At 40.8% G+C, this 24,936-nt stretch overlaps 2 protein-coding genes across 5 annotated transcripts in view; both read left to right on the forward strand.

The window, feature by feature from the left end:
- Ccdc112 (coiled-coil domain containing 112) overlaps positions 1-22,410 on the forward strand; it is a 30,837-nt gene extending 8,427 nt beyond the window's left edge. Inside the window, exons 2-10 of one of the 2 annotated variants that reach the window (XM_075968713.1) lie at positions 3,786-3,907; positions 8,837-8,958; positions 10,381-10,470; positions 13,021-13,096; positions 13,461-13,851; positions 15,975-16,388; positions 18,027-18,122; positions 19,249-19,367; positions 19,796-22,410. In XM_075968713.1, the coding sequence (XP_075824828.1) occupies positions 3,786-3,907; positions 8,837-8,958; positions 10,381-10,470; positions 13,021-13,096; positions 13,461-13,851; positions 15,975-16,388; positions 18,027-18,122; positions 19,249-19,367; positions 19,796-19,826 (1,461 nt within the window). In that variant the 3' untranslated portion in view covers positions 19,827-22,410. The remainder of the gene's footprint in view (positions 1-3,785; positions 3,908-8,836; positions 8,959-10,380; positions 10,471-13,020; positions 13,097-13,460; positions 13,852-15,974; positions 16,389-18,026; positions 18,123-19,248; positions 19,368-19,795) is intronic. The other variant, XM_075968714.1, reaches the window with a different exon arrangement.
- An 830-nt stretch (positions 22,411-23,240) lies between these two features.
- The window catches only part of Pggt1b (protein geranylgeranyltransferase type I subunit beta), a 54,597-nt gene continuing 52,901 nt past the window's right edge, over positions 23,241-24,936 (forward strand). Inside the window, exon 1 of one of the 3 annotated variants that reach the window (XM_075968716.1) lies at positions 23,241-23,413. In XM_075968716.1, the coding sequence (XP_075824831.1) occupies positions 23,277-23,413 (137 nt within the window). In that variant the 5' untranslated portion in view covers positions 23,241-23,276. The remainder of the gene's footprint in view (positions 23,414-24,936) is intronic. The other 2 variants (XM_075968715.1, XM_075968717.1) reach the window with 2 other exon arrangements.

Below are 24,936 nucleotides of genomic sequence, written 5' to 3' on the forward strand. Positions count from 1 at the left end.
CCTTCAATTGGGTGACCGTTCGTTTTGTGTGACACACGAAGCAAAAGCAGCTGGAGCGCTAGGAAGAGCAGATCGACTCCATCAGAGTTAACTCTTGTTCCTCTTTTCAAGAAAGTGAAGGGGCTGAGGGCTAGCTCAGTGGTTAAGAATGTGCTTAGCGTGTTAGCACCAGAAGTGTGTGTGTTTTGTGTGTGAAAAGAATGGTAAGTCAGAGAATGGGAGGAAAATACTGGAAATGATGTGTTGATCAAGGTTCTATGTCTAAAATATATGTTAAAGAGCAAAAATTTAGCTTAGCTGTTGAATTGGCTTTTATTTACAATTCATGAATGAAGTGTGCATCCTGTCAAATAAAAGTAGAACAGTAGGAAAACACATTGTTTAACAGGTTACTTTTCTTATATGGCCTCTTCCATTGCTTACAACTTAATTAGAAAATCCTGCATTTTCTGCCAAAAACTAAAACAAAGAGAATAGTGGTGAATAGACTTCCCTTAAAAGGTGACGAAGAGATGCCCAGCATCCCCGGTCATCACAGACTATTCAAAGCTGCTCTGAGGGGGGCTGTGTATGTGTAACTCTGTCCTGGAATGTTTGTCTCACACACACAAGGCCCCGAGTTTGATCCCCAGGACTCCAGATAAAAAGCATTGTGAGGTACTGCTATGTGCCCATTAAGATGGCTGCAGTGGAAAGGACAAGCAACAGTAAGCATTGGTGAGGATGCAGAGAAATTAGAAGCAACACATATTGCTTGTGGGAATGTAAAATGAAGCAGTTACTGTGAAAATACCTCATAAAGTTTTGAATCATTGGCATTATAAAGGAAGCGAATAGAGGACTCAGAGTGGGGGCAGCTGTCAGTCACATATGAATATGAAGTAAGGGACAGAATGCATAAAGAATGATTCCAAATCAACAATAAAGAGGCAATTTGTTTTAAAATGCGAAGGGTAAAAAATTACCTTATGACACCAAAATTCTATAGCTAAATGTGTAACAAAATTTAAAATGTTTTTACATTAAAACTTAATAGAGCTGGGCAGTGGTAGTGCATGTCTTTAATCCCAACACTTGGGAGGCAGAGGCAGGAGGATCTCTGTGAGTTCAAGGCCAGCCTAGTCCACAAGAGCTAGTTTCAGGACAGGCTCCAAAGCTACAGAGAAACCCTGTCTACAAAAACAAAACAACAACAACAACAACAAAAACCCCCAACCAAACAAAAAAAAAACAAACCCAACTTGTATAGAATATCTATAGTAATGATTCATATTGGCAAGAGAGTAGTAATAACCCAGTTGTTCATCAGGTGATGAGTGATGAGTAGGAAAATGGAAGATAAGTCCATATAATACAAAATTAATTCAGCTGTTAAAGTATAAGGTGGGCTAGGCAGATGGCTCAGTGGGAAAGTGCTTCTAGCATGAGCATGAGAACCTGAGTTTGGATTCTCCAGCACCCGTGTGGAAGCCAGGCATGGCAGTGCATGACTAGCTGTAGGGTTGCTAGAGCAAAGCCAGGAGGATCCCGGGGGCCAGGCAGCCAGCCAGTGAGCTAAATTCAACGAGTGACCTTGTCTCAGAAATTAACGTGGAGACCAGTAGAAAACACCAGACACTGACCTCTGACCTCCACACACATGTGAATGCATTCAGACATGTATATACTGCACACACACCCACACAAAACGGATGAGATATAGATCCATAGGATAATTTGAGCAAATCTTAAAACATTATGCTAAGTGAAAGAAGCCTTACAACAAAGACTATGTTGTATAAGCCCATTGATGGAAAATAATCAAATTCCTAGAGTTAGAAGACCAGGAGCTGAGAGAAGGAGCCATGAGGGAGAGACTGCTATAGCTCTGCATTTATTTTGACGTGACGAAAATATTCTAGAGCAAGACAGTGGTGGCGTTGCATAACTTCATAAATATCTAGAAAGATTACTGAATTGTCAACACTTAATAAGTAATGTCTTATGGTATATGAACTCTGATTTTAAATCTCTGTTCTTGCTCCTAGAAATGTCAAGCCTTGTTTGCTTCCCCTCTTCTCTCACCCCGTTTCTCGGCAGCTCCTCCTGGTCCTAAGTACCTTCCAGATACACTTTCCCTTTCCTGTGTCCTTCTCCTGGCCCAGGCCGTTGTTACCCTCTCACACCCGGCCTGTACGCCTTCACCAGCTTCCTCATGACTCTCCCTGCTTCTTGTGCCTCGCTCCATCAACACACTCCCTGCCAGTTCATTATGTCCAAACAAGAGCCGGACACAGGCTCTTTAAGAACCTACACAAGGCAGGACTCCCCAAGCATTTTCTTCGCATCTACCCCACTACCTGAGAAGTTTCTTGTCAAGATTTATTTTATTTTTAAGTATGTGTATGTGGAGGTGGGGTAGGGATGTGGGCACATACACATGAGGCCAGAGGCCTGGGACCTCCTCGAGCTGGAGTTACAGGCGATGTGAGCCTCCCTTCGTGGATGCTGGGAACTGAATTTAGGTCTTCTGCCTGAGCAGCATGTGCTCTTAACTGCTAAACCATCTCCCTAATCCCTGAGTGAGAAGGTGGGTAGGTTTATAAAACAGGCCGGCAAATTATTTACTGATAATAAATCATTAAGAAATTTGTCTTTAAACAATTACTTGGTCTACACATAATTTTACCATTTATTAATGATGAAAGCACATTTGCATTCTAATAAGGCTGAAAAAAGCTGGATTTCTCCTTTGTTTTGGAGATAGGGTTCTCACTCTCCCTTTGAGACCCTGTCTGTGTAATCTCCCTATGTGTCAGCTTCCTTTCCTGACTGATGCCCTGCGGTTGCCATCTCTTACATTGAACAGCACAGATACACTTCAGTAACAGCCCCTGTGACTAAAACATCTACGTATCTGGCGCATGCTTGCCTATCTACCTGCCTACTCTCATCTCTAACCACCTTTACTAATCTTTTGCCTAAATTGTCTTTTCTCTGCTAGCCAGTCTTTCTGGCCCTCAGAATTTGCATAGCTAATCCTGACCTAACACCCTCCCATCTGATTGTGCAATGGCTGTCTCCCTTTTTCCTTTGATGTGAGTCTTTCAAATAGACCCTTGGGGGTGTTCTAACAGAAAATACAAGCCTCTCCACCTCAGCCCCTTTATTTCTTTTCTATTTATCCCAGTTTCTGTTTTTTTTTTTTGTTGTTGTTGTTTGTTTTTTGGTTTTGCCTGCTTTTTATGGTTTATTCTTTTGTCTTTAAATCTGTTTTCCTCGAGATTTGACGATGCTGGGCCATGCTAGTATAGCGTCATCCTTCCCTGCTGCCACCTGTCAATCACAGTGTTCAGTTTATAGATGAGAAGTGACTTGTGAATAGATTACATCCTTTTTGTAAATAATCCCTGAACACACTATTTCACACTCAATTTAGCATTTTAGGATAGAATTTCTTTTGTCTCTAGAGTATATTTTTATTTTATCTGTATGAATATTTGCCTGCAAGTCTGTGTGTAAACCATGTGCATGTCTGGTCCCTGCAGAGGCCAGAAGAGGGTATCGGAACTGGAATTAGAGTTACAGAGTTACAAGATGTCAAGTGGGTGCTGGGAACTGAACCTAGGTCCTCCGTAAGAGCGCTAAGTACTCTTAGCCACTGAGCCATCTCTCCAGCCCACAAAGTATGTTTGTAAAGAATCTAGATTGACCATACGATTAGCCCCAGAAAACTGTTGATGTTTTATTTCTCTCGACATCTCTTGCTACTTTTATCACTGGTGATTCTTTTGTTCTTTATGCAGAATGATGGCAGCTTTAGTACTTCCGGTGGAATTCGTCCTTCTCAGCTTCAGAACTGGAAGCAGAAAGTTAGCCGGATGAAGAAAGCAGAATTCATACGCACAGCAGAAAAATTAAAGAATCAGTGAGTATAAGAATATTGTTTTCAAATAATATCACTAGCTATTTTATTATGAACAATGTAAAAACAATATAACTCCACAGTCCCCAGTCTCACATTGTTAGGAAACTTCTTGACAAACAACAAGAAGAAGGAGGGAGGTGTGAGATGCACGAGCAGTCTATGTAACATAAATTAATTATGACTGAAAGTTTTCACTTATAATTAATTGTTTTATTTTTATCGTTTATATTAGTGTATTTTAAGAAAACAAAATAATGTCTATATTTTATATATCAAATAACAGATTGAATATATTTTATTCTACAGTTTAGGTAGGTACTTTATGAACATTTTTAAGTGAAGATTATAGAGAATAAGTCTCTAAGTATCTTCTCACAGGTTATGAAGCTGGTAAATGATTGATGTAGGGCTAACCCTTCCCTTTAGTTCCTGCCTCCCCACTATTTTCCCTGCCCTACAACATGTGATTTCTTGCGCTCTCTCTTTTTCAACATACTGAGTTCACATAGTGTTGCTCTGTATGCATGGGTATAGGATCATCTACTGAAGCATGGGTAACTTTCCAGGACCTACATCCTGGGAAAAACTTCACTCCCCTCCTCCAGGAGCCACAAGTTGCCAATGGTTTTTCAGCTAGAGGTGGGACATCATTCATGACAGGCGGGGATGTTGAGTGGCTTGATATTATACGTGTGTCGTATAAGCAGTCAGTGTTCTGAGTTCATATGTGCAATGTCCATGTCATGTCAGCAGTTAATGTTTCACTGAAGACATCTACTTCTAGCATTTATAATATCTCCCCTACTTCTTCCTCAGAGATCCCCAAGCCTTGGGGGGAAAGGTTGATGTTCCATTTACATCTGAGCACTTGTGGGTCTCTGTATCAGTATCTCCTTACTGAAAATAAAAAAAGCTTCTTGGTCAGGGTTGATAGACTGACTTATGAGTAGGAAGGTAAGAACTTGGCCCGGGCAGTGCAATACTATGTCCATTTAGAATAATAGCATTAGGTTCTCCTATAAAGCCTGTGATATAGCCAATCACAGGCTTTGGCCTAGTGAGCAGTACCAGGCATGAGTTCTGTCTTATGGAGAGGGCTTTAAGTACAATCATAAAGTAGTTGGTTACTACTTTATGATCCCACTACTGTATCAGTGGTCATGTCTCCCAGGCCAGTTTTTACTGCAGACCACAGGGTCCATAGCTGGGTTAGATTACTGAATCCTTTGTTTCTCTCCGAGTAAATAGTATGTTGTCTGTCCTAGTTAGGGTTACTATTGCTGTAATGAAACACCATGACCAAAGTAACTTGGGGAGGAGAGGTTTTATCTGGCTTATACTTCCACATCACTGTTCATCATCAAATGGAGAAGAAACTCAAGCAGCTAGAACCTGGAGGTGGGAACTGCTACAGAGACCAAAGAGGAGCGCTGCTTACTGGTTTGTTCCCTCTGACTTGTTTATTCCGCTTTCTTATCAAATCCAGGACCACTAGCTCAGGCCACGATGGATTGGGCCCTCTCACACTAATTACTTAGAAAATGTCCTGCAGCACAGTCTCATGGAGGCATTTTCTCAATTGAGATTCCCTTTTCTCAGATGATTAGCTTGTGTCAAATTGACCTAAAACTAGTCAGCACAGTGTCTTAGTTAGTTTTATTGCTTTGATAAGACACCATGACCAAGGCTACTTACCGTTTGAGAGGGTCATAGTCTGTGATCATCATCGCAAGGAAGATAGCAACAGCAAGGCAGGCAGAGAACTCCTATCTTGTAGGAAGCAGAGAGAGAGAGAGAGAGAGAGAGAGAGAGAGAGAGAGAGAGAGAGAGAGAGAGAGAGAGAGAGAGGAGAGAGCGCACTCTTAGAAAGGCACAAATTCTTTGAAGCCACAAAGCCTCCCCCTAGTGACACACCACTTCCAATGACATTACACCTCCTGATCCTTCTCAAATTGTTCCACTAACTGAATCAAATATCCAAATACATGAGCTTGGGGTCCATTCTTATTCAGATCACTACTTTCACTCCATGGTCCCCATGGGCTTGTGGTCATATAATGCAAAATACATTTAGTCTAATTTCAAAAGTCTCCAGGGTCTTTCACAGTATCAATACTGTTTAAAAGTCCAAAGTCTCTTCTGAAACTCAAAACAATTTCTTAATTGTAACAACCTGGCTTTGAAGTTTCCGTTAAAAATCAGCTATTATTCTAATAGGTCTACCTTTATAAGTGACTTGACCTTTTCATGTTGCAGCTTTTATACCTTTTAATTGTTTTGTGATTTTTAATTATAATATGAACAAGGAATTTTTTTTCTAGTTTCTTCTGAGTTTTTTCAGTCTCTTGTATATAGATGGGGTTCTCTTTCTCCAGGTTTGGGAAATCTTCTCCTATTAATTTATTGAAAATATTCTCTATGCCTTCTTCTTTTTCTATGCCCATGATCCAAAGGTTGGGTATTTTGATGGTGTCTCAGAGCGCCCCTTCCCCATTTTATTCATTTTTTTTAATTGATCATTCACCTTCATTGAGTGATCCAATTTCTGCATGTTATCTTCTAGCCCCAATTTTCTGTTTTCTCCATGATCTATTCTACTGGCTGAGATTTCCACTGAGTTTTTTTTTTTAATGAGATTCTTGTTTAAAGCATTTTTATTTTCAGTTTGTGTTTTCTTCAGCAATTCTCTTTGTTGAATTACATTTCCATGTCTTGGAATGACGTTCAGCTCTGTTTTTGCCCTTTTAGAGCACAGTCGTGTCTTCTCTGAGTTGCTTGAGCATCCTCATTCTTTTGGATGCTTTGTCTGAATGTTCTTTCAGGATATTTGCAGTAGGTGCCATTCTTAGGAGACCAGTGATTTCTGGAGGGACACACAGTTTTCGTGTTGTTTCTCTACTGGGACCTGTGCATCTGGTATTAGTTTGTTGGTTTACTCTTTCCTTGTCTCTCTCTTTATCCTTCCTTCCTTCCTTCCTTCCTTCCTTCCTTCCTTCCTTCCTTCCTTCCTTCCTTCCCTCCCTCCCTCCCTCCTTCCTTCCTTCCTTTTAGAATTTTTTTCTTTTTAAAATTCCACTCCCCTTTTTTCTTTCAGTGGTGGCATTTGCATTGTTCAGTGGAGAGAAACTAAGCCATAAAAGGGTTGAAGTATCATTTCCCTCTGTGGGACTGGTATTTGGGGCTGGTGGCTCTATCTCAAGTCCTTTTCTGAGAGTCAGGTATTGTCCTGTGTCTGCATGTGCCTCTTGCCTGGACCTGTAGCTTTTGCTATGGGTTGTGCAACTCAACATGCCTGTGTCTGGTCCTGACCTCTACATGCCTATGGTCTGGTCCTGACCTCTACATGCCTATGGTCTGGTCCTGACCTCTACATGCCTGTGTCTGGTCCTGACCTCTACATGCCTGTGTCTGGTCCTGACCTCTACATGCCTGTGTCTGGTCCTGACCTCTACATGCCTATGGTCTGGTCCTGACCTCTACATGCCTGTGTCTGGTCCTGACCTCTACATGCCTGTGTCTGGTCCTGACCTCTACATGCCTGTGTCTGGTCCTGACCTCTACATGCCTGTGTCTGGTCCTGACCTCTACATGCCTATGGTCTGGTCCTGACCTCTACATGCCTGTGTCTGGTCCTGACCCTGGTCCATAGCTTCTGCTAGGAGATGTGGAGCTTCCTGAGTGAGCGCCTGTGGGTCTAACCTGGAGTCAGATCAGGTTTCCACACCAAATCCACAGCTTGCGCTGAAGCTGCTGGGAAATATGCAGGGCTCTTCCCTGCTGTCTTCAGCACCTGGAAGCTGTGTTTCTCCTGAGCAGTGCTGCTCTGGAGAAAAGCCCACTGCATCACATGATTGGTCCCACTGAAGACAGGGAATGGTTTGGAATACTGTGTCCTTGAGCTGTTTTTTCAATGATCTTTTAATTAATTGTCCCCTGGTTTCTGTTCCTCTCAGATCCATTCTGTATATTATAAGATTTCCCCTTATTTCAATTTTTTTATCATACAGTCCATGTTTTTTCTCTTAAACAGTGTTTACTGAACATTCACTGTTGTCCACAGTATCACAATATTAGTACATTTGAAAATCTTTGTTAATGTTTCTAGTCCATGAGTAGCAAAATGTACCTAACTATCATCACATATCCTGTATCCACAGCAGACATTTCTGTTTGGGTCACAGTGATGTCTCTGGTACCCAATTAGACCTTGCTAGGATTCTCAGCCTTAACAGGGCTTTGGTAGCCATTCTCTGTCCGTTAGAGTTGTTATGTAGATGAAATCCTTGCAATTCTCCGTTACCTTACGTCTTCTCACACATGCACGGAGACAGCCCACAGCCCGCAGGGCCTGCTCCATCTCACCCATTTCTCCCAGTGTGGCTGTCAGTATAAACCTTTCTCTGTGCTGCAAGGTGAAAAGCGCTGGGAAACTATGGAGAGCATTGTCTCTCAGGTTCTGTGCGATGACGCCATGGGCTGGAGACATCCTGCTGCTATTAGATTCAAGATTAGAGAGTAACTATTAAATACTTAGGTATTCTTAATATTTAGGGTAAATAACTTGTGGGAGAAGGAAAACAAACATTGAGAAAAATTGATTTCTCTGCCAACTTAAAAAAAAGCCTCAGTAGGATATTTGTTTTTTTCTTGAGGACAGTAACTAACAATTAGAACCTCATAGCCAAAGGTTTCTGTATTTTCAAAGGAAATATGTAATAGTTTAAATTATAATTGGTTAAGATTGGACTTAAGTCCAGTTTTAGCTAAAGTTAGATAATGTTTTGACCCCTTAACCTTATTAGTCTAAGTAATTATATTCCTTTTTAAATGAATTGAATATAAAATACTAATTATTTTGAATATCTTCATTTTTTAAACAACTAAAATATATTGAATTCATATTTCTACCATCTGTTTCTTTTCCTAAAGAGTTATTGTTATAGAAAAAGATAAACACAGTCATTTCTACAACCAAAGAGGGGACTTCAGAACTGAGCAGAGCATGCTGGAAGAATTGGAGAACAAACTGATAAACAGCAGGAAGATAGAGAGTAAGTTGGGTTCACGGTGAATTACAAACTTTTGAGTGACCTGAAGACTAGTGGTGGCCTGTGTTGTACTTGTGCATCGACTGTTGTCCAGTGGAGATGCATGACTGGTGATAAGTTTGTCTCTTAAGGACATGGATTTATTTTATTTTAAAGTTCATTCTAACTGAATTGTTTTCTTCCATATTAATAGGTTAGTCTTGATTTTGAATTAATTAAGTCAGCAAAAACTGTTAATATTTAAAAAATTAGGGCCGGGCGGTGGTGGCGCACGCCTTTAATCCCAGCACTCGGGAGGCAGAGGCAGGTGGATCTCTGTGAGTTCGAGACCAGCCTGGTCTACAGAGTTAGTTCCAGGACAGGCTCCAAAGCCACAGAGAAACCCTGTCTCAACAAACCAAAAAAAAAAAAAAAAAACCAAAAAAAAAAAATTAAAATACTTCATTTCCTGTGCTATCTGGGTAAAACTCATCAATAACCCTGACATTGCTGATTGCTAGTACTAGACCCAGTAAACATCAGTAGAGTCAGAGCCAACACCACTGGCCATACAAAGGGATAAGAACAGGCCATGCCCAAGCCCAAGTTTCCTTGTCAACGTTCTAAAGCCTACATACAGTTTCTACCTCCCTCCAGAGAACTGCATCTGATACTGAGATGAAATACAAGAGAATACCTTACAGCTTATACAGTGAAGGTGCTGTTGTTTGTTATGTAGATTAATCATTATCATAGGGGCTGAGAATACCTTGTAGAGTAGAGTCTGTACTTTGCAAAAATCCTTATAATACAAAAGCTACTTATTGCTTATGGAAAAAAATAATGGCCGTTACTAAGCTTTAAAATACCGATTTGCAAAAAGAAAGAAAAACATTGATTTGCTAGGTAGATATTAAACTGCTCCTGATACTGTCTTATCACACTTAAAATAATTCTAGTGATTTTTCCTTTCTAAATATAGGGTCACACCTCTAATCCCAGCGCTCAGGAGGCAGAGGCAGGAGGATCTCTGTGAATTTGAGGCCAGCCTGGTCTACAGAACTAGTTCCAGGACAGCCAGGAATCCACAGATAAACCCTGTATAAAAAACCAAAACCAACCAAACAACCAAACAAACAAAAAGTACCCCAACCAAACAAAACCAAAACAGAGAATAAAACGTGTTAAGCTTAAGTTACTTGGCATGCTTTAAAAATGATCGTCCCTAAGTCCGTCTCCATAGAAGGAAAGACAGATGATCTCCATGACATGGGTTTACAGTGTCATGATTTATTGAGAGCAGCAACACCTGACGTCCAGATGTTCTGACATAAATGGCTGCTGTTTAGTTGGCTGTCTTCCACTAAGGACTGTATGGGTTCATCTGCAGAAGCCTAAGTGTAGCTACACTTGTCACAGCACTAAAGTATGGACTTTTCCTTACAGGAGCAAAGATCCAGCAACAGTTGGCCAAAATACATAACAATGTGAAGAAACTTCAGCACCAGCTGAAAGACGTGAAGCCCACGCCTGATTGTAAGAAGAGTTAATATAAGATTCTCTTTTATATATTGCTGTTTCTTGCTGGTGCATTAGAACATGCATGCTTTTCTCTAAGTGTGTCTTTCATTTGGCAATCGTGGAGTCAGCCCTACTTCATTAGTTAGGAATTAGTAAGCATAGAGTGGAGAAGTGGAGTATCGGAGCTTACGTGGGATTTTCAGCCTTTAAACTGCCATTCAGTCCTTAACGTTATAAATTAGGGAAGAGACACCATGAGGTGGGAACACTGGCATAGGAAGGTTCAGATTTAGGCATCTAAGTAGAAAAAGACTTCTCAATTCATAGCCCTTACCCTGCTTATCCTTTCATTGGCTTTTAAAAAAAATACATCTTTCAAAAGTATTTAAAATATGTAAGGAATGGTTTAACTCTACTGGGACAAATGCTAATTTGTGAGAGGGGGAAAAATTCACACCCTCACCTTCTGTTTCAAAATTCATTCCTGACTGGTACTCAAAATATACTGGATCAAAGCCTTGGCCTGCCATTTATTGGTTAAGACATTTTAGGGAAATGACTAGATCTCCGAGCTTTCGTTCCGTAAGCTGTGCAGTGGCGCTCACAGACCTTCTGGTGGGTCTGGGGCAGGATGGAATGAACAGTGTTCTAGAGGACAGGCACAGTGCTTGGAGTACAGCAACTATAAAACTGGAAAGGGGGAAAGAACGGGTAGTATTCATTACATTTAGTGAGGCCATAACATGCTGGAGGGAACATGTAACAATTATTTGGTAATATTCAGTTGTATAAGAAAAGAACAAGGGTGCTGGAGAGATAGCTCAGTGGTTAAGAGCACTGCCTGCTCTTCTGAAGGTCCTGAGTTCAATTCCCAGCAACCACGTGGTGGTAAACCACCACTTGTAATGAGAAATGGCGCCCTCTTCTGGCCTGCAAGCATGCATGCAGATAGAGTACTGTGTACTTAACAAATAATTCTTTAAAAAAAAGAACAAAATCTAAATAAATAAATAAAATCTTAATACATAAATCTTTAAAAAAAAGAACAAAATCTAAAGAAAAAGGACCATAATTGACTACTCTAAAAACACTCAAACCTATAAATATTGTTGAAAGACATTAGAAAAGTATATCTACTTATGTAATTTAATAATTGAATATTTATAAGCTATATAAAATGTCTACAAATTAGGGCAACCAAGAGAAACAGTATAGGAAAATGGACAGAGATTATAAGGCACAAGGGTATCAAAAGAAATACAAAACTCAGGTGAAACAAATGTCCATGCTTGTTAATAACCACAAAAATATCAACTAGAGTAACAGTTCTTGCCTTCCCTTGGAAGTGATCTAAAGTATACAGAGGAAGGCAGTGAGAACAGGTCAGCAGCTATGCAGAGAATGAGTCTGCACTGCAGAGGGGTGAGCCTAACATACTGTACAGAGACTTTCCTTAGTCAGAAATTACTTCAAGTTTTATTAGTCATATTTTCAAAATACTTGGACATGCTTAAATACATACATACATACATAAATACACATACACACACACACACACACACACACACACACACGTTGATGAACTCTGCAGTAGAGGGAGCGGCAGGCTACGTTCCTGGCACCCGGCCGCCCACACGGCTAGTTTGTAGGAGCAGCGGGGCTGTGTCCCGCCACCCGGCTAGCTTTACACCCAAAACAATTACACAGAAACTGTATTCTTTTAAACACTGATTGGCCCATTAGTTCCAGCCTTTTATTGGCTAGCTCTTACATATTGATCTAACCCATTTCTAATAATCTGTATAGCCCATGAGATGTCTTACCAGGAAAGATCTTAACCTGCGTCTGTCTGGAGTGGGAGAATCATGGCGACTCCTGACTTGGCTTCTTTCTCCCAGCATTCTGTTCTGTTTACTCCGCCTATCTAAATTCTACCCTATCAGAGGGCCAAGCAGTTTCTTTATTAATTAACCAATGAAAGCAACAGATAGACAGATGACCCACCTCCATCACATACACGCAAGGACTTTACTATTGTGCATATTTAAAGGCTCATCAACAGGAAAATTAAACAAATCAGATGGTTTTAGATAATCAAATACCACATACGGCCACAGAAAAAGAGCAGCAATAGTACATATATTTATATGCAAAGTTAAGCATAACTGGTTTTTGGGTTTTTGTTTTTTTGGGTCTCAATATGTAGCTCTGACTGCCTTCCAACTCATAGATTCATCTGCTTCCATGTCCCAAGTGCTGGGATTAAAGGTGTGCACCACTGTGCCTGGCTGTCCACATTTTTCTAACCAAAACATTGCAAAAAATTTGCAAGTCAAACAATAGTATGTGTAGTATGAAATAATTCTTATAAAAGTAATACTGATTATAGGGTTTAATAATGGGTGTATAGGACAATACCTTTAATAAGAAATTGTAATTACAAAAATATACTTGTGAGCAGTTTTCTTAATTTCTCAAGTTAAGAAATGATTTTTATATTAGGGACAGTCTGTATTTTCTCCTAATTATTAACTCAGCTATATTGAAATATGACTTTTTTTGCAGTTGTTGAAAAGCTCAGAGAAATGATGGAAGAAATTGAAAATGCAATCAATACTTTTAAAGAAGAACAGAGACTGATGTATGTTTTAAACTCATTTAATCTAAAGTTTTGACCTTGGTTTTCTAATAACTCACTTTTAGTTTGTCACCTATTAATGTACCTCAAGTCTTACAGTCTATCTCTGTCCTAGAGTTTAGACAGCCTCCCATTCTTAAAACAAATTTTATTCATGTTGTGCACTAGAAGATCTCGAAAGTTTGAAAGACTGTTCATGTTTGAGGAAACACTTCTTTTAAGACTCAGATATGAATATTATTATTAATATTGGAAATGTCAACAGGGGAGAGGAAGCAGAGTCAGGGATAATTAAATTTTCAGGGGAGTGAAGGGCTAATATGGATTGGTTGCTATGTTATTCACACTTCATTTTTCTTAATTTTAGATATGAAGAGCTTATTCAAGAAGAGAAAACAACTAATAATGAGCTGAATGCCATCTCCAGGAGAATTGACTCCTGGGCTTTGGGAAATTCAGAAACAGAGAAAGCTTTCAGAGCGCTCTCGAGCAAAGTCCCCGTAGACAGAGTGGCACCAAATACTCTGCCAGAAGAAGTTGTGGAGTTTGAAAAATTCCTTCAGCAAACAGGAGGGCGACAGGGGGGCTGGGACGACTTTGACCACCAGAACTTTGTGAAAGTGAGGAGCAAACATAAGGGGAAGCCGGCGTTCATCAAGGAGGCTGTGGAACACCTTCCGGGAAGAACTCTGCGTGAAGTGGAGCAGCACGAGAAGTGGTATCAGAAGTTCCTGGCTCTAGAGGAGAGAAAAAAAGAGGTAATGGTAGCTACAACAGCTCTTGTGCATCGTGTGTGTGCCAGGCACTGCACAACTCTTAACTGAGTCATCAGTGTTCCACAACAGCATACAGTCAGCCCAGGAGCTCGTAGAGCAGATGAAGACAAGATGTTGAATAGGTAGGGACTTGTACTCAATGGTACAACTGCAGCTGCAGCACCACAAAAAATTACACAGTGTCCCATCAGACTGTCTGCACTCCCAGGATGGGACTGATTCAGAGCCGTACAGACAGCAGGAAGAGGCTACCTTAGTTTCTAGGGGAAAACTACTTTTACTGTTGCCCGTCTTTTGGATAAATAATGATAATCAGACATGCTCTGGAGTACTGTAACACCCGATTTTGTGTTACACCCTTGGTACAGTTCACGCGCCACTGTACCAAACGCTAGTCGAGCAAGGGCCTGGAGATTGAAAGAACACACAGAGAGACCAGGGTCTTTCGAAAGCAGACTAGCCGAATGCCCTTTATTCAGACTTGGGGAAATCCTTAGGTACCTAACTGCTGCATAAGGATCTCTGCCCAGACAGGTGGAAAATTACCATATTAACAATGGAGTAAATGCCCTGCAGCTAATCACCAGGTGGGGCAGGGAGAGCACAGAAACATACAGAAAGCTTAGTTAGCTGATCATAAACTGTCCCCCGCGATGCACCCCAGAAATAAGGGAGACCAGGACCCTACAGAGTACCTTTGAATACCTTCTCTTTTTATGTATATCTTCTTTTCCCATCCCTTTTGTGACTAACAGAATATTCCTAGATTAAAGGCTACCTCTTCTTGCCAACCCCCAAATAAGTGGTCCCCTGGGGCCTTCACTAACAACATTCCTAGCATGCCCTGTATAGTGTCTATGCTGCATCTCACCCAGAACTGTGCCACTCAAAGCTGACCCATGGACTGGATTCCAGTCTGTAAACCCTGACCACCCTAGCATGAGATAAGGTGATCGTCTGACAGTCAGTTGCCCTGTAAGGAAGAAGTTCATTCTGTCACAAATTCCCGCGATGTTTGAGGTCTGGCATATTGATGGCACTGTCTAGATGCTACTGCTAATCATCTCTTAATCCTATAGCTTTGCTTTTCATATTATTTCTCTGTGTAGGATGTATTGAATGGATGAATGAATGAATGATACACTCTAAGGAAAGATGAGGAAATAGTTTTCTGACCAGGATGGGGACTGAAAAATTAGTAGGTACCATATTATATGTAAAGGTTGCTAGAATTTTAAATAATCTTTACATATTCATATTGGAGATAGAACTTTTAAATTTTTTTCCTGAAATCTTGAAGCATCATATATCAGGCACCAACCCATTTAATTGTCACAATAACCCTGTATAAGAATTACTTCCTACCATTTTATGGATGTCTTAGTTACTTTTTTATTGCCATGGCAAAATACCATGACTAAGGCAACTTATGAAAGAAAGCGTTTGATTTGTAGCTTATGGTTCCAGGGGTTAGAGTCCATGCATCAGGGCAAGGAGCATGGCAGGAGACAGGCATGGTGCTGGAACAGTAGCTGAGAGTTTACATCTTTTTTTTTCACACACATTAGGTGGACAGAGAGAGCTAAGCTAGGAATGGTGTGTGCACTTGAAACCTCAGCCCATGTTTTCTAACAAGATTACACCTTCCAATCCTTCCCAAATAGTTCACCAACTGACGACTAAGCATTCAAATATATGAGCCTCTGGGGGCCAGTCTCATTCAAACACCACAGGAGATGAGCAGAGCTTACACTAGAGACTCATCCAGACTCACGCCTAATAAATGGCAAAGCCAGGATCTATTCCCAAATAATACAGCTTCAAGTGAGGTGAAGTGGCAGTACCCAAGAATGATGGCGGAGATGGAGGAGGGTTCCTGCTTGAAGGGGAAGGCCAAGGAATAGGCCAGGGTCCGGAGATTTACAGGATACAGTAATATTTTAAAATGTGAGTAGAAAAAAGTTGCACAGATTTAAAACAAAACCAAAAACCTAAACATCAGGATACACAAATCAGCATGTTTTCTGGAAGCTAGAACTGAGGCTGTATTAAATGTCATGGACTAATCAAAAGCATGCTTGTTTTTTGTTTTGGTTTAACTTTAGTCTATTCAAAATTGGAAAACCAAAAAGCAGCAAAAGAAAGAGGAAATACTCAAGCTAAAAGAAAAGGCAGACAGCACACCTATGCCTTCTCATAGCAAACCAGAAGATAACCAAAAGCAGAAAGAGGAACAGAGAAAGAAGCAGAAACTGGCAATTGAAGCTTGGAAAAAGCAGAAAAGTATAGAGATGTCAATGAAGCATGCTTCCCAGCTCAGAGAAGAAGAGGAGAGAGAGAGGAAGCAGCAGAAAGAGCGCCAGCGGCAGTTTAAGTTAAAACTGCTCCTAGAGAGTTACACCCAGCAAAAGAAAGAGCAGGAGGAGTTCCTGAGACTTGAGAAGGAGATAAAGGAAAAGACAGAAAAGGCAGAAAAAAGGAAAACTGCTGCTGATGAGATTTCCAGGTTCCAAGAAAGAGTGAGTAAAGATCCTTCCTGAGTAACCTACAGGTGTGGGTCATGAAAGCATCATTTCCGGGCTTGGTTACACAGACACTGAGTTCATCGTATCATCTTATACACACACCTGCGCTGACCTCTTATAACTGAGCACACTTCACTCCCAACTTCTAGTAAATTATACTTAAGAGGAAAGATATATGCCAGTAAAGTGATAGTGTCCTGGTTAGATTTCTTGTCAAGTTGACACAAGCAGGGGAAGAGGGAACTTCACTTGAAAACATGCTTCTATTAGATTGGCCTACAGGCATATCTGTGGGGCATCTTCTTTATTCTTAACTAAACCCTGCCCACCGTGAACTGTGCTGCCTCTGCACAGGTGGCCCTGGGTTGTGTAAGAAGCCGAGCAAACCAGGGGGAAGCACCCAGTAAGCAGAGCTCTTCCATGGCCTCTGCTTCAGTTCCTGCTCTAGGATCCTACACTAATTCTCCTCAGTGATAAACTACAACTGTGAGCTGAAATAAACCTTTTCCCCCTAAAGTTTCTTTGGGCTATGGTGTTTATCACACCACTAATTAGAACAAATGCTGTTGTAATTAAGGTATAGACAGGAAATACAGAGGAACTCACCAGAGATAGCTCTGGTACCTATGACTGTTAGAGAGAAGGCGATGCTTGACTTGAGTCTTGAAGGAGCAGGGAAGAAGAGCTGTTTTCCAACAGAAGGGAAAGCAATGACTAGGGGCATGGAGGAGTGTCAACTGTGTGTCTGCAGGGAAGCTATGAACACTTCAGTGTACTGCGGGGCATGCAGTTCAGTGGAAGATCGCTTGCCTAAGATGTTGGAGGCTCTAGGTTCAATTCCTACACACACACAGAGTATTATACTTGAATATCTTTAAAACACATGGGAACCAAGAGGCGAGGAGGCTATGAGCCAGGTTGAATGTGTTGTCTAAGCAAGACAGGGAAGGTTATTCTAAGATACACAACACATAAACAGAGTAAAATGTTATGAATTGCTAATGTGCATCGTAATGCATAGCAGCAACATTCATAAGGGGAAGCATAGAGGAAAACAAAAATAGATGAGTGGTGTGAACTTTACTTCATTTCTCTTAGTTTATACATAAAAATGTTACTGAGTAACAAAAGATCTCCTGCTTACTCATCCCCCCAACACACATAGTAAGCAGGCTCCATTAAAAAAAGAAAAGAAACTTGAAAATATGAAATTATATGAGAGACCCCAGCAGAGACCTCCCTTTATTGATACGTAAATGGGTTTAGTTTGCTTATTAAGATATTTAGGCTGAACCTGTGAGTAAAGCAAATGAGATCCGAAATGAAGGTAATGCAGAAAGTGTCTGCATGGCTGCACTCAGGGAAATGCAGCCTTTGTTTGGAAACAGCACCTTCAGTTGACTTCCCAAGGGAGGCCTTACCCTCTCTGAGGAGCTGATGGGGGGCGGGGTGGGGGAGAGCGGGAGGAGAGGAGGGAGGGGGAACTGGGATTGGTATGTAAGAAGGAAGGAAAGAAAACACCTTTGAAGGAGTGTTGGCAGCTGAGGTAATTTAAATTGCAAACACTTAAGAACAAAAGTTTTAGTTAATTTTGTTTTCTTAATGTCATCTTTTTTGTTGGTACTTTTTTAGGATTTGCATAAACTTGAATTGAAAATTCTAGATAGACAGTCAAAAGAAGAGGAAAAGGCAGAAAAGCAAAGGCGACTGGCCAAATTAAAAGAAAAGGTACTCCGTCTATTTTGTTTTTTCTAAGACAGATGTTGCTATGCAGCCCAGGCTAGGTTTGAATGCACAAGTGTGTGCCGTTGTGCCCTGTTTTAATTTACCTTTACTTTTTTAAAAAAATATTTATTATGTATACAATATTCTGTCTGTGTGTATGCCTGCAGGCCAGAAGAGGGCACCAGACCTCATTATAGCTGGTTGTGAGTTACCATGTGGTTGCAGGGAATTGAACTCAGGACCTTTGGAAGAGCAGGCAATGCTCTTACCCTCTGAGCCATCTCTCCAGCCCTTACCTTTACTTTTTAAACTTACTTTCTCAAGCAATATATAAGCATAATTTTTTCACATTAATAAAGTACCTATTTCCTCACTTATATAATGTGTAATTATGTGATATTCAGGCATAGTCATCTCTTCAGATATTTATCATTTCTTTATGACAAAAGCAGTCCAAATGGTTTCTCCTAGCTCTTTGCAGTCTACAGTCGAGAATCTTTAATCAAACCAGCAGCATAGCACACTTTTCCCGGGCTCTTTCCTCACTGTCCTGATCCCTTGACTTTAAGGAGACGGGCAGATCTACTCCACTTATATCTCATTATCTCTCTGCTTTATATTTCATACTTACATACCACAGAGCACAACTTAGTACATTGTTAGCAATTATTATTCGAGCTCTGCCATTTACTTTGGAAGCACTCTTTTCTGTCACCCTGAATTTTCTGTCTTGTCCCCGTCTTTCTTTCTGAACCTCCATTCTGCATCTGTGTAGCTGTGGCCGCTGCTTAGTTTCATAGGTAACAGCTCAGGATCAATGAGGTATCTCACTGACTTAACTGATGTTATCTAGTCTACATTTATTTATTGCTCTCACACTAAGCTGTAGTCTATTTCTTTAATTAACACAGAAGTGAAATAATGGAGAACTAGGGAAGGATAAATTAGCAGTTTATTAATTGATGTTAGGGGTTTAAGCACAATTGGAGCTCATTTGGGCACATTAATTAGTTCACATTTGGGTAATAGCCAAGTATAGTTTTTAATACTGCTTTGCGTCACTAAAGATTTCTCTTAGCATGAATGTAGTTCATATAGTTAACTGGTATTATTTTACTTCTGATCACAGGTTGAAAATAATGTCAGTAGAGATCCCTCTAGGCTTTATAAACCTACCAAAGGCTGGGAAGAACGAACCAAAAAGATAGGCCCGTCAGGCTCCGGGCCACTTCTCCATATCCCACACAGGTGAGAAGACAGTGGAAAGGGATCCTTTCTAAAGATTTATAAATGACTTATCTTATGCAGTTTTATGCATATTTATATTTTATGCAGTTTCTGAATATATATTTTCATTAGCAGATTGATAAAGCATATCTATATCTTTAACTTATTATATATATATTGTATGTTGTGTTGTATGGTCATGTGAGTGCTATGGTTACTGTGGTGTACATGTGACTGTCAGGGCATAACTGGGGTTTGTGTCCCTTTTTCCACCATGTGGGTCTCAGGAATCCACCTTGGGTTGTCACGTTTGATTGGAAGTGCCTTTATCCACAGAGCCATCTCACCAACTCTGTGTATATTTTAAGTTGTCATTTAATGAGTAGTTTTGTTGTTCTTGTTTTGATCTTCCTGCATATTTATAATGGCTTTCCTCATTTTCTCTTTAGGGCCATTCCAAGCTGGCGACAAGGAATCTAGAGGGACTATGGGATAATGCAATTGCTGTTCACTTGATGAGAATGCTAGTATTGCTGTTTCCGGAGACGGTGATTCACTTTGCTGTTTAAATGTTAGTAGCGTAGTCAGGTTGGTTACTGTGCTGTGTATGAACTGAGAGGTTTGAAGTGTCACGTAGCACTGGCAGTATTTCGTTTCTACAGAGAGGGTATGTTGGCCTAGTGTTAATATGAATGTTATTTAAATAGGTTTATGTTACAAACATTATTCTATTTAAATACATTTTTTCATGGCTTAGGAAATAATTTGGGAGACTCAGTCTTTTTTAAGCCAAAATTTTGTAACTTTTATAACTTGGAAGTAACTAAGCTTGAGTAACAAAAACATAAAGTGTCTTTTTTTAAAGAGTTGTTCAATAACTTAGTACTTTTTCTAAGTTTAACAAAATGGTAATTTGTCAGTTGTTTCGTTTTTGTGTAATGAATATTTTGTATTTGATTAAAGCATGCTTTGTTTTATATGGAGACTATTTTAAATAACCTCCCTTGCTACATAGACCTTACTCATATAGTATGGTGTCATCCTCCAGGTTTCCTGCAACTGTGTCAAATTTCCTTTCAGGCTTTCTGGATCCACAGATTTATAAATTTTGTGTCTCTGTATCCTACTGGCTGGTACAGTTTTCTTCTGCTTGCCCCACAGTAGGACCCCTCTTTCTTCTCAAATAAGCTAGTTTAAACAGTACACTGAAATTCTAGAAAATTCTATAACACAATTCAATTCAGTTTTCCATATTAAAACATTTTATGTTATCCTAACTTTGTAGGAGGGCCTGGGGCTGCTTGTTTGTCCCTACCACCCAGAACCGAAATAACCACACAGAAATTATATTGATTAAAACACTGCTTGTCCCATTAGCTCTAGCTTGTTACTGGCTAACTCATATTAATTTAACCCATTTCTATTAATTTGTATATCGCCATGTGTCAGTGGCTTATCAGCAAAGATTCTAATGGTGTCTGTCTCAGGCAGAGGATCCATGGTGTCTCTCCGACTCCGTCCTTCTTTCTCCCAGCACTCAATTCTGTCTTTCCCGCCTACCTAAGTTCTGCCCTATCAACTGGCCAAGGCAGTTTCTTTATTCATTAACTAAGAAAAGCAACACACAGAAGGACCTCCCACACCATAACTTTAATTAGGTTTCAACTTACAACTTTATTTATACATAAAATATAGGAAATTTACTTCTTACAAATTTTATCTTCAAATGGCTCTAATTATAATTTGAGACATAAAGACTGAATGACCCAGAAATTACTAGGATTAATGATCTAAATCTTTCCTTACATAAAGTTAATAGTTATATAAGTATATGGATTCAAAGTAATTAGATTCCAAATTTTAGAAAGAGATTCTAATTGTAGAATTATTGGTGCACAATAAGTATCCTTAACTGGAAATGCCCATTTTATTTCCTTGTTTTCCATACTCTTTTAAATAATCTGGAACAACTGAGGAATATACACGACGAGGGAATTCAAGAGAAATGAACTGCTACCTAAGATAGAGGAAAGCAAACCTTTCTCCTGTCGCCCTGTACTGCACACAAACGCACCTTTCAGCTGCCTGCATCAGAGCCAAGCACACTCACTGGTGGATGCAATTCTTACTGTTCCAGTCTTCAGTATCTTTGGTGCTGGTGTTTTGGATCGAACCTACAGCCCCAAGCATGTCAACTCCAGGCTCCACGGGCTTTACTTCCAGCCTTGTTTTTAATTGTGTGTGTGTGTAAGCATGATGTGTTTGGGGGCAGACCCACGTGTGCCACAATTGGCTGGGCTATATCAAAGGACAACTTGGTGGAGTTGGTTTTCTCTTCCCACTTTTCTGTTGATCCCTAGGTTTGAACTCAGGTTTCTAAGCTTGTGCAACTGCTGAGTACCAAAAATTACCCAGGGTGCTTTGGGGTTGAGTGTTAAATAAGTATATGTAACACTAACCCACAGATCACGTTTTCAAGGAAATTCATTTTCTACAATTAAAAGTACACCCAAATTTCTCCTTACTTTATTGGTTCTTAAAGGATCTTGTTTGGGCCTAATCTTTTGTGGACTTCTTCGTCATGAATGCCTTCCAAGGCAACTTTAATTCTACTTTTTATGAATAAGGTTTTACTGAACCAGCCTTGCCCATTGGTTATACATTGTCTGTGGCTAATTATGAATTATAGTGAAATTGCAACTGAAGGCCTGAATAGTTGTGACAGACTAGCTGATCCATAAAGCCTAAAATTTTTATGGTCTTGTCCTCTGGGAAAAAACAACCCATGAATAAATGTCTGTGCAAGCAAAAATCAACTTCACTATTTTGTTATACTTCATTTTTAAGAGGAAACCTATATCAGTATTTCTAAATTATCAACAATGTGGAAATAAAGCATAAGCAGAAATAACTATTACATTGTCGAGTTCCCTTTTATATAATCAATGTTTAATATTTAAGCAAAGCTCAAACCTTATTAAGCAAATACTTTTTTATATACTGCCTCCTTATCTTTGTATCTTCTGTTCTTGTTTGATTTTCATAAATTCTGCTTGGATAGCTTTATCTTCTGTCCCTATTATTGCCTTAGCTCTCTTAAAATGAGCCAATGCTTTATCATATTCTTTTAATCGTAACTGTTCTTGAGTTCTGCCAGTGTCCATTGATGGGTCCATTTCAGGGACCTTCAATTAAGTGAACTGCCCTCTGCCAATTTGATATCTTCACTGTCAAAGCACCCGTACTCAATACACAGCATAGGTCCAAACGTTGTAAGATGAGAACCATGTGTGCATGCATTTTTAAATAATTCCAGATACTATAAGGAGGATTAGAAAAAGTGTCTGGATTTTCATAGTGTTGATAATTCTTTGGTAAAACGTCTGTCTCTAGTTCCCACCTGTAAATTTAGTTTGCCGATTCGTTCAGCTTAAAACTGTGGCCCTCCAAAAATGAGTCTTTGCAAAATTAAACTTTCAGATCTCAAACCCTTATGTTGTGTAGGGCCAGGATTTAAATTGGTTTGGTTAGCATACGAAGAAATATGGATTTCAGTCTGTCATTCTCTCTCTCTCTCTCTCTCTCTCTCTCTCTCTCTCTCTCTCTCTCTCTCTCTCTCTCTCTCTCTCTCTCTCTCTCTCACACACACACACACACACACACACACACACACACACACACTCTCTCTCTCTCTTACGAAGGTATTTACGAACTGATTTTACGAGACGCGAGAAGGGTTTCTAAAACTTTGAGACTGAGTAGAAAAGACTGCCCAACCTAGGGAGAGGAGCTTTTGGGTAGTGGACAGTATGCGGCTATCGCCATCGCCTCGGTCCCTGGCAGCCTCCTGGTGGGAAGCCGGTTAGTGTTGACGTCGCACTTCCCGCCAACTGCTTCCGGGTCGCGGTGAGTGTCGCTTCACGGAGCAGCATGGCGGCCACGGAGGATGAGAGGCTGGCGAGCGGAGAGGGAGAGCGGCTGGATTTCCTGCGGGACCGGCACGTGCGGTTCTTCCAGCGCTGCCTCCAAGTCTTGCCAGAGCGCTATTCTTCCCTGGAGACCAGCAGGTAACTCGAGGCTGCCGCTGCGGGGCTGGCGATGGCGGCCCTCCGGATGCGCGCTGCGGACCGGCCACACAGCCGGGACCCGCGGGGCTGGGCGGCTCTAACCCTGCTGCTGGTCTTGTCCTTTCTGCTCTGGAGCCCGGGGTCCCTGCCACTCTGCACTTCCTAGGTCCCCTCCTGCTGTCGCCGCTGGCTGCGCGCACCTACTCTCTGCGCCCTTTGAGATGAGCGGAGCTCCAAGCTCAGGACTTTTGGAATCTCTTGGTTCCTCCTCTTTTCACTTCCCAACCATTTTCTGTGAGCTTCCTTTCCCACTTCCTTAACATCCTGTGAGTCACTTTTGTTTCTTGACGTTTTCAAAAGCAGAATACAGAGCGTTTGCCCATCATCGTTCCTGTACTGCCCTTCCCCCCTCAATTCTCAATTGACAGGCAGGGCAAACCTCTACTGAGATGTGTTTAGAGTACTATCTCAAGGGATAGGCATGTGGCTCAGTGGTAGAGCAACTTTCTAGCATGCTGCAGTCATGGGTTAATCCCAGCATAAAAAAGTCCAAAACTTGTTCCCTGACCCGTGGGTAAGTCAACAGAGACCCTAGACGGGGAGTGAGCATGGAAAGGGACAAGAGACACAAGAGATGGAGACAAGACAGAATTCTGATCAAGTCTCGTTTATTCAAGGGAATAAGCAAGCTAAATATAGGGTAAGGGAAAGGAGGAAGTTCTTGTGTAAATGGGTAACTAACTAGGCAACCTAACCATGGTCTAATGGTCAGGTGGAAAGTCCCTAACTGCAACATGCAGAAGTCAAAGTGTTCAAAGCTCAGGAATAATGGAGCAGTGACTCCTTGCAGAGTTAGTATTTGACAGACCAGAACAGCAGAAGAAGCCAAGCGCAACAGGGTGGGCGAAGCTGATCCAGGGAGCTGTAAGTCTCCCACAAACTTGCATCATTGATAAAGCGAAGAGATGTTTGACTCGGCTACCAGTAATGATTTACGATTGCATTTTCAAAATCCCATTGTGTATGATGTGTAACATTAGAGCAGTGCATGCTGGCCCTACACAGTATAATTTCTGCTCATACCCTAACAGCAAAAATTGTCTGAACTCATAATCCACTAAATACCTCTCATATAATCGTAGCATTCCACATCGACCATTATATATTAGAGCATATGTAACGTCTAAGTGTATTTATTGGCTGAGAGACACTGTCTCCACCTCTCTGTCTAGTACATTGCACTTGCACAGAATTTTTGAAGATTTATTACTTATGTGTATATATTTGTGTGTCTATGCTTGTGTTTGCAAGTGCCTGTGGAGGCCAGGAGAGGGTTAGGTCCCCTGGAGGAGAGTCGCAGGTGGTTGTGAGCTGCCCAGTGTGAGTACTGGGAAGTGAACTCAGGCTCAGTGCAAGAGCAGCAAGTGTGCTTAACTGCTGAGCCATCTCTCCAGCCCTTCCTATAGAACTTTGAAAATAATTCTTAGTTTTCTTGTGGTTCATTAATAACCTTTTTAAAAAGG

Source organism: Microtus pennsylvanicus, chromosome 4 (assembly GCF_037038515.1).
Source record: "Microtus pennsylvanicus isolate mMicPen1 chromosome 4, mMicPen1.hap1, whole genome shotgun sequence".
NCBI lineage: Eukaryota > Metazoa > Chordata > Mammalia > Rodentia > Cricetidae > Microtus > Microtus pennsylvanicus.